The sequence below is a fragment of the Herpailurus yagouaroundi genome, unplaced genomic scaffold, assembly GCF_014898765.1.
Source record: "Herpailurus yagouaroundi ecotype Mexico unplaced genomic scaffold, PumYag 100, whole genome shotgun sequence".
Classification (NCBI taxonomy): Eukaryota; Metazoa; Chordata; class Mammalia; order Carnivora; family Felidae; genus Herpailurus; species Herpailurus yagouaroundi.
This window is the reverse complement of record NW_024412391.1, coordinates 49139391-49151147: the sequence shown is the minus strand read 5'-3', so window position 1 is coordinate 49151147 and position 11757 is coordinate 49139391. Positions and strand designations below refer to the sequence as shown.

Genomic DNA, 11757 nt, shown 5'->3' with positions numbered 1-11757 from the left:
GTTACAAGAGTAACTAGGAAATGAAATTTCCAGTTGGGTGACCATGAGTTCCATTAAAACTTGGAATGGGGTAAGTGTCCTATTACCTGAAGGAATAAAGGGTGAGTGCACACTGGGGACAGTTAGCGGTTTCTACCACACCATCTCGGTTTAAGAATAACCCAGCCATTACCGTAGCCCTACAAGATTTGGTCGCATGTTTCTTCTTTCTCCCCTTCTCCTACTATTTTCCTTCTTACTGGCCCTGCTGTTTGTCCAAACACCAAGCATCATCTCTATGGATCTATGTGCTCTTTGCTCTGCATGGAATAGTCTTCTCCCAGAATCCGTGGCTCACTTCCTCACTTAGATTTCTGCTCAAAACTGAGGTTTTCTTGAACACTGATACTAATTAGCATTGTCCTCCCCCACTTTTTACCCTCCTTTGCTTTTCTTCTTAGAACCTATCATTATGTGACATAATAAACATACTACACCTTTGCTTGTTTAGTTTCTCATGTTTTTTACTCCCTAACTAATGATAAACTCCTTGTAATGCTTAAGTGTACAAGGCATTGACCCAAGTGTTTATACTTTCCATATATGTAAACTGAGTTAATTTAATTCTCACAACAACCCTCTGATTGACTATTGCCATGCTATTATTGCTGAATCCCAAACCTACCACAATTATGTGGCTTAAAACAATAATCATTTATTATTATTCCTGTATCTGTAGGTTGATTGAGAGTAGATTGATCTAGACCAGGCTTAGCTGGACTTAACTCTGAGCTCAAGTTGGGTCCAGGTTGGTTCCTTGCATCAGAGAGCTAGCTGGGGATGTGCTTATCATGACAATGGCAGGGGCACAAGAGGGCAAGCCCCACCATGCAAACACATTTCAAGCCTTTGTGTCATGCCGGCTAACATCCCATTGACCAAAGCAAGTCATATGGTCAAATACAACTTCAAAGGAGCAGAAAGATGAGGGAGAGGGAATATTTACTGAAAAATCATCAAATCTGTCATTTTATTATTCCTATTGTAGATGAGGAAACTGAGAAGGTAAGTAGCTGGTCAGAGTCCCATACTCAGTAGTGGTCGGAGTGGAAAGTGCACCCAGTTGGTATAGCTCTCGTGTAGCCAATATACATCTGGTTTATACCAGTAATATGAGAGCAAGAACTCAGTCTGTTGTATCCTCAGCCCCTGGAAAAGTGATTGGCACTTACTTGGCATTCAATAAATATTTGCAGAGCAGATAAATGAACTCAGCACAGTACATAGCCCTTGATTGGTTGGTACTTGATATATGTTAGCTATTAATAAGAACATTTATTCAAAACTTGGGAATTACCTAAGGTAAAGGAAAGGCAGCATGTCTTTTCAGTGTCACACTGGAACATCATTTAACTGGTCCACCAAAAGATTACTTAATTATCTACAGGAATGTCCCTCCTTTGAATCATTATTTGCTACTGGTTACAGATCTAAACTCTATAAAGTTCTATTTTTATTTATAGATTTTTGTTCATTAGAGATGTAAATTTCTGAAATGGAATTATTAAAAAAAAAAAAACTCAAACAAAAGTTAACATTATAGTGTCCTGGAGGACATTAGGAAGTATTGTATCTAACCTAGTAATTTTATTCCAACAATCTTTCACCACTGACTAGAAATCTTTTTCTCTAATTCCCTGTGGAACCAGTGTCACCATTTTGTTGGTTTCCTCAATAATGGGTTGAATAAATCTTTGACATGTCTTCATTCTGTATTTTGAGTTATAGATTTAACTTTTTGAAAATTGTACTTTAATACTAGCACTATCATCTAGGTTTTTTTTTTTTCTTCAGAGTCTGAAAGTGGTTTTTCACTTTCAAGTTAAGTCATCTCTTACTTACGGCATGTTTGTTTCTCTTCTGAGGGGGGATGCAAAGCTGGAATACAGGGGTGATGGGAGAGACTAAAAAGTCCATTGTAGGGGTGCCTGGGTGGCTCAGTATGTTGGGCGTCCGACTTCAGCTCAGGTCATGATCTCACAGTCCATGAGTTTGATCCCCGCGTCCGGCTCTGTGCTGACAGCTCAGAGCCTGGAGCCTGCTTCAGATTCTGTGTCTCCTTTTCTCTCTACCCCTCCCCTGCTCATGCTGTGTCTCTCTCTGTCTCAAAAATAAATAAAAACATTTTTTAAAAGTTTTTTTTTAAGTCCATTGTAAGGTGTTTGCAGTGATTCCCAGACTGCTTTTGGAGGATCAAGGATTGCTGTGGCCCATACATAGCACCCTTAATGGCTTAAAGTCATTATAAAGGCTTTCCAGGAGCGTATGCTAATTCAGGAATCTGATTATGTTACTAGAAAAGCTTACAGATGGTTATCAGACTAAATTCCAAAAAGAGAAATAATTGAATCTCTAAATCTTGCTAGAAACACCTATTTATCAAAATGAGGGGTTTTTTTGTCTGTTTTGAAAGAGCTAGTTCGTGAGGGGGGCGGGGGGGTGGAGAAGGCAGCAGAGGGAGAGAGGAGAGAGAATCTCAAGTAGGCTCCACACTCAGAGCCCACTGGAGGCTTGATCCTACCACCTGGGATCATGACTTACTGGAAATCAAGAATCCCAAGGTCGACTGACTGAGCTACAAGGGCTCCCTCAATAATTAGTTATTATAATGGATTGAGGGCAACACTTCTCCATAGCTCCCATGAAAGGAATGGGGATTGAAGTTTTTGTTTTGAAATGAACAATTAAAGCGGACCCATTAAAAAAAGTTTTAGTTCAAGGACTCCTCCCACAGAATTCTGGCTACTTCAGTAATCCAAGTTTCTTTAATAGACTCAACAGATGCCAATATGCCATATTGAATTTCCATTGCAATATCATGGGGACTGTTTTTAATCTGGAACTTTTCTCCCATGATCTTTTATTTACTTTTGGATTGCACGATAATTCTAGTACTGCTTTGCAATGCACAAAGAGCGCTATCCATTCTCTTATCGGGCATATTAACATTCTATTAAGTAGCAGGTGAGGATCAGAATCAGGGCTTCGAATACCTAGATCTTTATTTCCACAACCAGAGAAGTCGCACTGCCGGGTTAGCTCTTTTCTGGTACTACTCAGACAACCTGCAGTAAGGTGAATAAAAGCCCTCAGCGCTAGGTCTGAATGCCGGTTCCACTTTCTCCTTGTCGCGCAGCCACTTTGTGACTTGGTTCCCTTGCTCATAAGACAAACTGAGCAGTCGAAGCCCTGACATTCTAGGGATTATATGAAATAAGGCTAAGGATTTAGCGCGGAGCTCGGCACAAGACAGCACTGCATAAACTATATTAATCAGTGATGGGCTGTTACTCTCGCTCCCTGGGAACCCCACGGAACGTCCAGTAGGACAAGGTGTCGTTGGGCAGAAGAAGCCACCCACTCAGCGGCTGAGACACGAGGAGGACACGCCCTCCAGAGCCGCCCCAATGGGAGGAGCCCTGAGCCGGAAGGCCTCAGCCGGGCGCTGACCCCGCCCACAGCTGACTGGGGCGGGGACGCCGTCTCCCGGGAAACTGGACGCGCAGCTCAGCTTGGGTCGGAGCCTCAGCCGGTGGGACTAGCAGTGCGTGCCACGCCCGCAGCCAAGTAGCAGCAGGTGTGGGCCAGCGGCCACGCTGCTTGCAGTCGCCGGAGGGAGTGGGCGTCTGCCGCGGCGCGTGTGGGGAAAAGTGTCCTCGCCCACCCCAGGCTGGGCAGGGACGCGAGCGTGTGGAGCAGACCGACCCAGCATTCTCTTGGACGTGCGTGATGGCAGCCCGGGAGGTGTTCGGGTTTCCAGAGGACGCAGCCCTTCGCCTAACTCCGGGCGCTGGCCTGGAGGTGGTGGGCATGAAGGAGCTGGAGGAGGAAGGGGTGGAGGAGGAGGAAGAAGAGGAGGAGGAGGAAGAGGCGGCGGCGGCCAGGAGAGCTCGGAGTTTCGCCCGAGACGCGCGGGTGCGCTTTCTCGGCGGCCGCCTGGAGCTGATGCTAGGGCTCTCAGCGGAGAAATGGAGCCAGCATTTGGAGAGCGAGGAAAACCGGCAGGTCCTGGGAGAGTTCCTGGAGAACCCCAGTCCCGCGTGCCTTGTCTTCAGCGTCGCCGCCGCGGGACCACTCGCAGTCGCCCGGGAGGTAAGGGGCGACAGGCTAAGGGACCCTGTCAGGCTGCCAGTACGGGGACAGGCCAGTCGCGTCCTTGGGTTCCCTTGGGGCATGCACTTAGGCGCTTTAAGAAACTTTCTTTGGGAGCCCTTGCCTTGGAGTTTGCAAAATCACCCACGTGCGCCCACTCTGCAGTTAAGCAACTGTGGATTAGTTTTCTAGAAGGTTAGTTTGCCCAACCCAGATAAAGCAGGAAAAGCTACACTACACTTTTTCAACTGCCTAGGCTTTGGGAACAAGGTGGGTTCTCTGTGCCAGGTAACTTCTGTTTTCAATCGCTCTTGGGCCAATCTGGGGTCCTGTCTTTAAAAAATGTTTTGGCACAGCCTGAATAATTTTTCATATGCTAAGTCTGTCTGTCACATTTAATCCTAGGAAAAATATTTAGTCTTTAAAAAAGGAGTGCTCTGGCACTCCGCGCACACATGGTGTTTACCAGCCCTGGAGGGAGAAGGGGGGCAGTCCTTTCTTTCCTTCCATCTTTTCTTTCTTCCTTCCTTCCTTTTTTTTTTTTTTTTTTAGACTTTGTAGTTGGAGGTTAAAGTATCACTTATAAATACAGCATTTGTATTCAGCATTTATTTTTATTTTTATTTTTATTTTTATTTTTATTTATTTCAGAGAGAGCATGAGCAGGGTAGGGTCAGAGGGAGCGGGACAAAATCTTAAGCAGGTTCCACACTCAGTCAGCATGGAGCAGATGCGCGGTTGGATCTGCCACCCTGGGTTCATGACCTGAGCCAAAATCAAGTCTTTAGTGTTTGCAGTGCCTCAGTGTAATGTGTTGTATGTGTGAAGTGTTTATCATCGCTGTGTGTCACTTTAATAGTTGGGAAATAGGATCCCAGAGAAAGAGTAACAGGAGTTTGCCTTAGGGTTTTGAGATCTGAATTTTTTTGTTTTGCTCTTTTCCCAATTATAACTAATTAAAAATTTTGTCAAACAAGGAGATAGGATACTTAAGTCTAGGATTACTTAAGTTAAATAATCATCATATCTGAAGAAATAGCTCAGTACTTGTGGAAATGTTAAAATATCTAAATTCAACATTTTATTTTGAGGATAGATTTACAAAGTAACCTCTTGTGCCTGAACTTCCTTTCACTTTGGTTTATTTCCAAACAACAAAAAAAAAGGTTATAAAAAGGAATGACCTTTCCTAAGATAGAAAAATGCTAAATTCTCCTTATATTTGTTTTTAATAAGGAGATGTTAAGGTATATAAATGATCTTGGCTAATTGACAAGCCCCTTTAAAGGTGATATTTACATACCAATAATGCTATGGAATTAGCATTATAAAAGAACAAAACTATACAGTTTGCAGAAGGTAGGGCAAAGAGCTGTGGAACTACCTTATTTATAAAGGTAGGCAAGATGCCAGATTTTATTCCTTTTTTAGCAATCTAGCTACAAGTTAGATAGAGCAAATCCTATGTGTTAATATGGAAACTACGCTGTGAACTTGGACTAATTATTTTGCTCTTGTTTCAGATTCCAAGAGATGCAAAACATAAACTTGTTTATATTGCCAAGAAGATTACTGAAAACATTGGAGTAAATGACTTTTCTCAAACGGTTTTATTTGGAGAGTTAACCGCCTCATCTTTCGGACATGTAACTGCTTTCCTAGATGAGGTACTAGTCTGTCCTTAATATTTGAATCTTAATTTATCTCTATGGCACTTGGAATTATTCAGAAAAACTCTGGTTAAAAAAAAGAATGTAGAAGCCAATAATCTCTTTAGGTGGATGCAATGTGGTTAACTGTTTCTGAATGAGAGGATACTGATAATATTCAACAGATGGTAATCTGTAGGATTATCCTTTTTCTCTTTGTTTATAAATATGGGAAGTAAAAAGCTTGAATAGGCTCTTGTAATTAGCTATAGGTTTTAAATTTCACGTCGAATAGAGACAAACTTAGACTTTGGAAGCATGTATCATAAGTTTTTCAGATTTCTGTTAGTTTCTGTGACCCTCAGGTCAGATAATGTGGAAAGATAATAGAAACGAAATTTTTGAAGTGGTTGCTTTAAAATTCTTCTTTCTGTCCATTTAAATCAGAGAAATGCTGTCTAAACCCAGGTTATGGATACTTGTAATAAAAGTACCTTGGTGGGATTTTTTTAATGTGTTTTTTTTTTTTTTAAATGGGATTTAATGTGGGATCCTGGGGATTTTATTAAAGTCAGGCTGCTCCAGTAGGTCTGGGGTGGGGCCAATCTTCTATAATATCTGATCTCATAAGATTCTGTTTGTTGATGGTATGTCTTTGAGGAAAGATGTACCAAATGACCAGGTTCTGTAGGATTAGAGCAGTGATTCTCAAACTTTGCTGAACATGAGAATCACCTGGGGAACTATCTAACCTGCCTTTACCCTGGTCAACCTTAATACTAACTAAATCAGAATGGGGTGGGAGCCAGGTGGTTACAATGGTTAAAATCCCAATTCTAATGTGCCCCAAACTTTGAGAGCCCCTGGGTTAGATAGAAGTAAATCAGATCTCTGTAATCAGTGCATTTCTGCCAAGGCCAGTGCTTAAGGTAGGAATAATTCCCAGAATATTTATTACTAACGATTTGCCAGTCTCTCTGTTGCACGCCACTTCTACTTCCTGAGTCTTTTTCGCTGTCTTTGGACTAGCCAAAGTCTCTAACTCCCAACTTCACCACCTTACCTCTGTTTCCCTCTCCTCCTGTTGAAATTACTCGGTTTTAGATGATTTCAGGGACACACTGATAGAGTTTTCTATCTTTACCTGGGACACTTTTTGGTCTGTAGCAGAAGCTCAAATTTTTGCCGAACTGAACCTGATGAGAGCATTTCACATGAAATGGGAATGACTCTTGGTCATTTGAAACTAGACTGCCATCAGCTGGGGCTTGGAAGGGCAAGGATGTACTCTTTGTTTCAATTCTTACATTACTGTCTGGCAACAGACAGAAGATACACAACTCTTGCAAGTTCCTCTGATCTTGGTGTGGATTTATCTCCATACCAGGGTCTGCATTCCACTCTGAGAAAGATGAAATAAAAGAGAGTAAGCTGTCCACAAGTACATTTATTGTAGGTATAAGCCATCCAGAAGCTCAGAGTTTAAGTGGTTTAGAAGATTCATGTAATTATGCTTGAAGATCTGAGTATTGGGAACAAAAAAAAATGAGATCACACTTAGGAAGTCACTTGGGTTTACTTTTGGACAAGACTTACATTCGGTATGAAGAAGGCCCTAAGGCCTGGCTATAGATGATTGGGTTGAAAACATTTTTATAAGGATTGTCTTTGCTTCCTATCCAGTGTAGCTCGCAAGATTGGCTGATTAACAGTGGCTTATGATGATGTGCAAGGCACTCCCAAACTTCTGTCTCTAGCCAAGATCTTTTTCCTGAATTTCAGACTTGGAGATCCATTTGTTTTCCTGAAATTCACACTTGCATTTTAATAAACATCCCAAACCTGTCCAAAGTTGAACTGACCTTCCCCAGCCTCCACTGCATTACTTGCGGCTATCTCCACAATAGTGGCGTGAACGCCTTCCTTCCAGTTGCTCAAGCCAGAAAATTACTGAGACAGCCCTAACTCTTTTGTGTCACACGTTGTGTCCGTTCTGACAGGAAATCATGCAAGTTCCTGCTGGTGGGAATGCAAACTGGTGTGGCCACTCTGGAAAACTATATGGAGGTTCCTCAAAAAATTAAAAATAGACCTACCCTATGACCCAGAAATTGCACTACTGGGTATTTATCCAAAGGGTATAGGTGTGCTGATTTGAAAGGGCACATGCTTCCCAATGTTTATAGCAGTGCTATCGACAATGGGCAAAGTATGGAAAGAGCCCAAATGTCCATCAACTGACAAATGGATAAAGAAGATGTGGCATATATATATATATATATATACACACACACACATATACACAATATATATGTGTATATATACTCATATACACAATGGAATATTACTTGGTGATCAAAAAGAATGAAATCTTGCCATTTGCAACAACATGGATGCAACTAGAATGTATTATGCTAAACAAAAAAGTCAGAAAGATAAATATCATATGATTTAACTCATTGATGGAATTAAAGAAACAAAATAGTTGAACATAGGGGAAGGGAAGGAAAAATAAGAAAAAGAGAGGGGGCAAACCATAAAAGTTTCTTAACTATAGAGAAACTGAGGGTTGCTAGAGGGTGTTGGGTAGGGTAATGTGCTAAATGGGTGATGGGCATTAAGGAGGGCATTTGTTGGGATGAACACTGTGTGTCATCGGTCAGTGAGGAATCACTAAATTCTCCTGAAACCAATACTACACTATATGTTAACTAACTTGGATTAAAATAATATTTAACAAAAGGAAATGATGCAAGTTCTACCTTCAAAATACACTGAGAATCAGCCTCCATACTCCCCTCTCCTGCTACCACTCTGGGCTGGTTCACCATTGTCTCTCACCTGTGCTACTGCTTCCATCTCTCTCTCTCTCTCTTTTTTTTTAATGTTATTATTTCATTTCATTTTGTTACCTTATATAGGAATTAACATACAGTGTTATATTAGTTTCAGGTAGACAATAGAGTGATTCAACAATTCTATACATCACACACAAATGCACACCAAGATCACGATGAATTCATGTTCATCATGAAAAGTGCACTCCTTAATCTCCATTGCCTATTTTACCCATCCTCCTACCCACCTCCCTTCCTGTAACCATTAGCTTGTTCTCTGTAGTTAAGAGTCTGATTCTTGGTTCATCTCCCTCTCCTTTTTTTTTTTCCTTCACTCATTTGTTTCTTAAATTTCGCTTGAGTGAAATATGGTATTTTTCTTTCTCTGACTTGTTTAGCATTATACTCTCTGAATCCATCCATGTCATTACAAGTGGCAAGATTTCATTCTTTTCTATGGAAAAATAATATTCCATTTTATGTATATACCAAATCTTCCTTATCCATTCATCTGTCAATGGGCTGCTTCCATAATTTGGCTGTTGTTAATAATGCTGTCATAAACATAGGGGTACGTGTATGCCTTTTAATGAGTATTTTTGTAGTTATTGGGTAAATATCTAGTAGTGTGATTACTGGATCATAGGGTAGTTCTATTTTTAATTTTTGAGCAGCCGCCATACCTTTTTCCAGAGTGGCTGCACCAGTTTGCATTCCCATGCTTTCATCTCTTAACTAATCTCTATGCTTTTGTGTGGTTCCCATCTAGAATGTATTCCCAATGTAGCAGCTAAAAGGATTCTGTTGAAGCATGAGTCAGAACATGTAACTTCTCTGCTCCCGTTTTATTCTGAATAAGGGCCCAAGTGCTTTTAGTAGTCTAGACTTTGCATGTTCTGTGTTCTCTGTGGATCACAGCTATCAGCCTTACCTAAAAACTTGGTAGAACTGTAGAATCTCAGGGTCGTCTTCAGAGCTACTGAGGCAGGATCATCATTGGTTCTTAGGCATATTAAAGGATGAAATCCCTAGTCCAGAATCTGTGACCTGACCTCCCTGTGACCTCTTTAAACTCTTCTCACTTGCTAACTCGTGACCTCCTTGCTGATCCTTAATTGTCTCAGGTACACTGTTGCCCCTACTATTTCTTTACCTCCCTCAGAATTCACTCAGCTAACCCCTTAATGTCCTTCAAGTCTTTTTACTCATGTATCTTTTATTAAAGCCACCCTTGAGGAGGGTAGGGACTAGGGTCAGCAAATGAGGCACCCACTTCAAGAGCAAATTTATAGGGAGGCAAAGGGAGCAAAAACAAAACAAAAAAACCCTCAATATCAGGATGAAATTTTAATACAGTATTTATTTTATTTTTTTAAATTGAGATGTACATAATATTTATATGAGTTCATGGTTTTTTATTTAATGCAATTTATTGTCAAATTGGTGAACATATAGTGCGTAAAGTGTGCTCTTGGTTTTCGGGGTAGATTCCCATGGTTCATTGCTTACGTATAGCACCCAGTGCTCATCCCAACAACTGCCCTCCTTTCAATGCAGTATTTAAAAAATAAATAAATAAAAATGAGGGGTGCCTGGGTTGCTAAGTTGGTTAAATCTCAGACTTTGGTTCAGGTCATGATCTCACAGGTTCTAGCCCTGCATTGGGGTCTGTGCTGACAGCTCAGAGCCTGGAGCCTGCTTTGGATTTGGTGTCTGTCTCTCTCTCTTTCTCTGCCCCTCCCCACCCCCACACTGTCTCTCTCAAGAAATAGATAAACATTAATAAAAAATCAAAATGAAAAAGTCAACATTTAAATAAACAGTCGATCACTAACAGTACTGTACTAGATCATATTGGAGCCTGAAGCAAAAATAAACCCATAACACTGATGTTGCCTTTATTTAAAAATAGTGATTATTCATCATTTTTGTTGCATTAATTTTGATTTAAAAAGTATCTTAAAGGGGCGCCTGGGTGGCGCAGTCGGTTAAGCGTCCGACTTCAGCCAGGTCACGATCTCGCGGTCTGTGAGTTCGAGCCCCGCGTCAGGCTCTGAGCTGATGGCTCAGAGCCTGGAGCCTGTTTCCGATTCTGAGTCTCCCTCTCTCTGTGCCCCTCTCCCGTTCATGCTCTGTCTCTCTCTGTCCCAAAAATAAATAAACGTTGAAAAAAAAACTTAAAAAAAAAAAAGTATCTTAAAAAATTATTCGTCTTGATTACTGAGTTTTTTGGTGGCTTTTAGATTCTATTTCCTGTGTGAATGCCTCACTTGCCTAACCCTAGTTCCAGCTTTGAATCTTTGTTTTGCTCCCTGTTGTGGCCCAAACACCCAAGACGTTGCCTGACACATAGTAGGAGCTCCGGACTTGTTACATGAATGAAGGTCAATTAAGGGCTGATATCCTGTTGTTATAAGAGACCAAACACTGAAGCTTCAAGGTATTTCTTTAGAGAAGCATTTGGCATATGATCTCTCTTTCCATTTGGATTGTTTTGGACCAGTGAAGAGGATACTCGGGAAATTTTATGCTAATCTCATTTATTCATTTAATCACTGTTTATTGAAGACCTACTCGTTGCTAGTGACTGGCCACACCACATGGTAGTTAGTGATGTAGTTTGTGTCCTCAGAAGGCATGTAGTCTGATGAGGGAGGCAGGTTGCTGAGCTTGCAGTAGGAGGACACAGGAGACTCCTGGAGGAGTCCTCAGCATCATGGGGTGGGAGCCTCGTGATGCTCCCCACACCCACAGGGCTGACAGGGGCTGGGGACTCTGAAATAGGATGATCCTAGGTCTCAGTTTGCCTGGGGTACTTTTGGCTTACAACTGTCAGAGATCAGTTAATGTCCGCTAAGGATTTTTAGTGTTTCTTTGTACTCTCGAAAGCCTCCAGAATTGTATGGTAAATTATGTGGTCCCCATAGTGTTGAAGGACAAGGAGGAGATAGCTAGGTGTAGGAGGAGGAAGGGCTCTCTGAGCAGAGGGAGAAGCACTACAAAGGCACAGAGGTGAGGAAATGCAGGTTCTTTTTAAAAAAAGGAGTAAATTAATGTAGCTGGTTCGGGGAACCTGAGCTGGGAGGTAGTGAGAAACAAGGGTGGAGAGACCGATTAGAAAATAAACAGCCACATAACTT

General features: G+C 41.5%; 1 protein-coding gene across 1 annotated transcript in view; it reads left to right on the top strand.

Annotated features, from left to right (window-relative positions):
• Positions 1-3522: 3522 nt before the first annotated feature.
• Positions 3523-11757, top strand: part of DNAH11 (dynein axonemal heavy chain 11) — a 358576-nt gene continuing 350341 nt past the window's right edge. The window contains 2 exon segments of the mRNA XM_040472462.1: positions 3523-4131; positions 5655-5798. Of these exon segments, the coding sequence (XP_040328396.1) occupies positions 3769-4131; positions 5655-5798 (507 nt within the window). The 5' untranslated portion in view covers positions 3523-3768.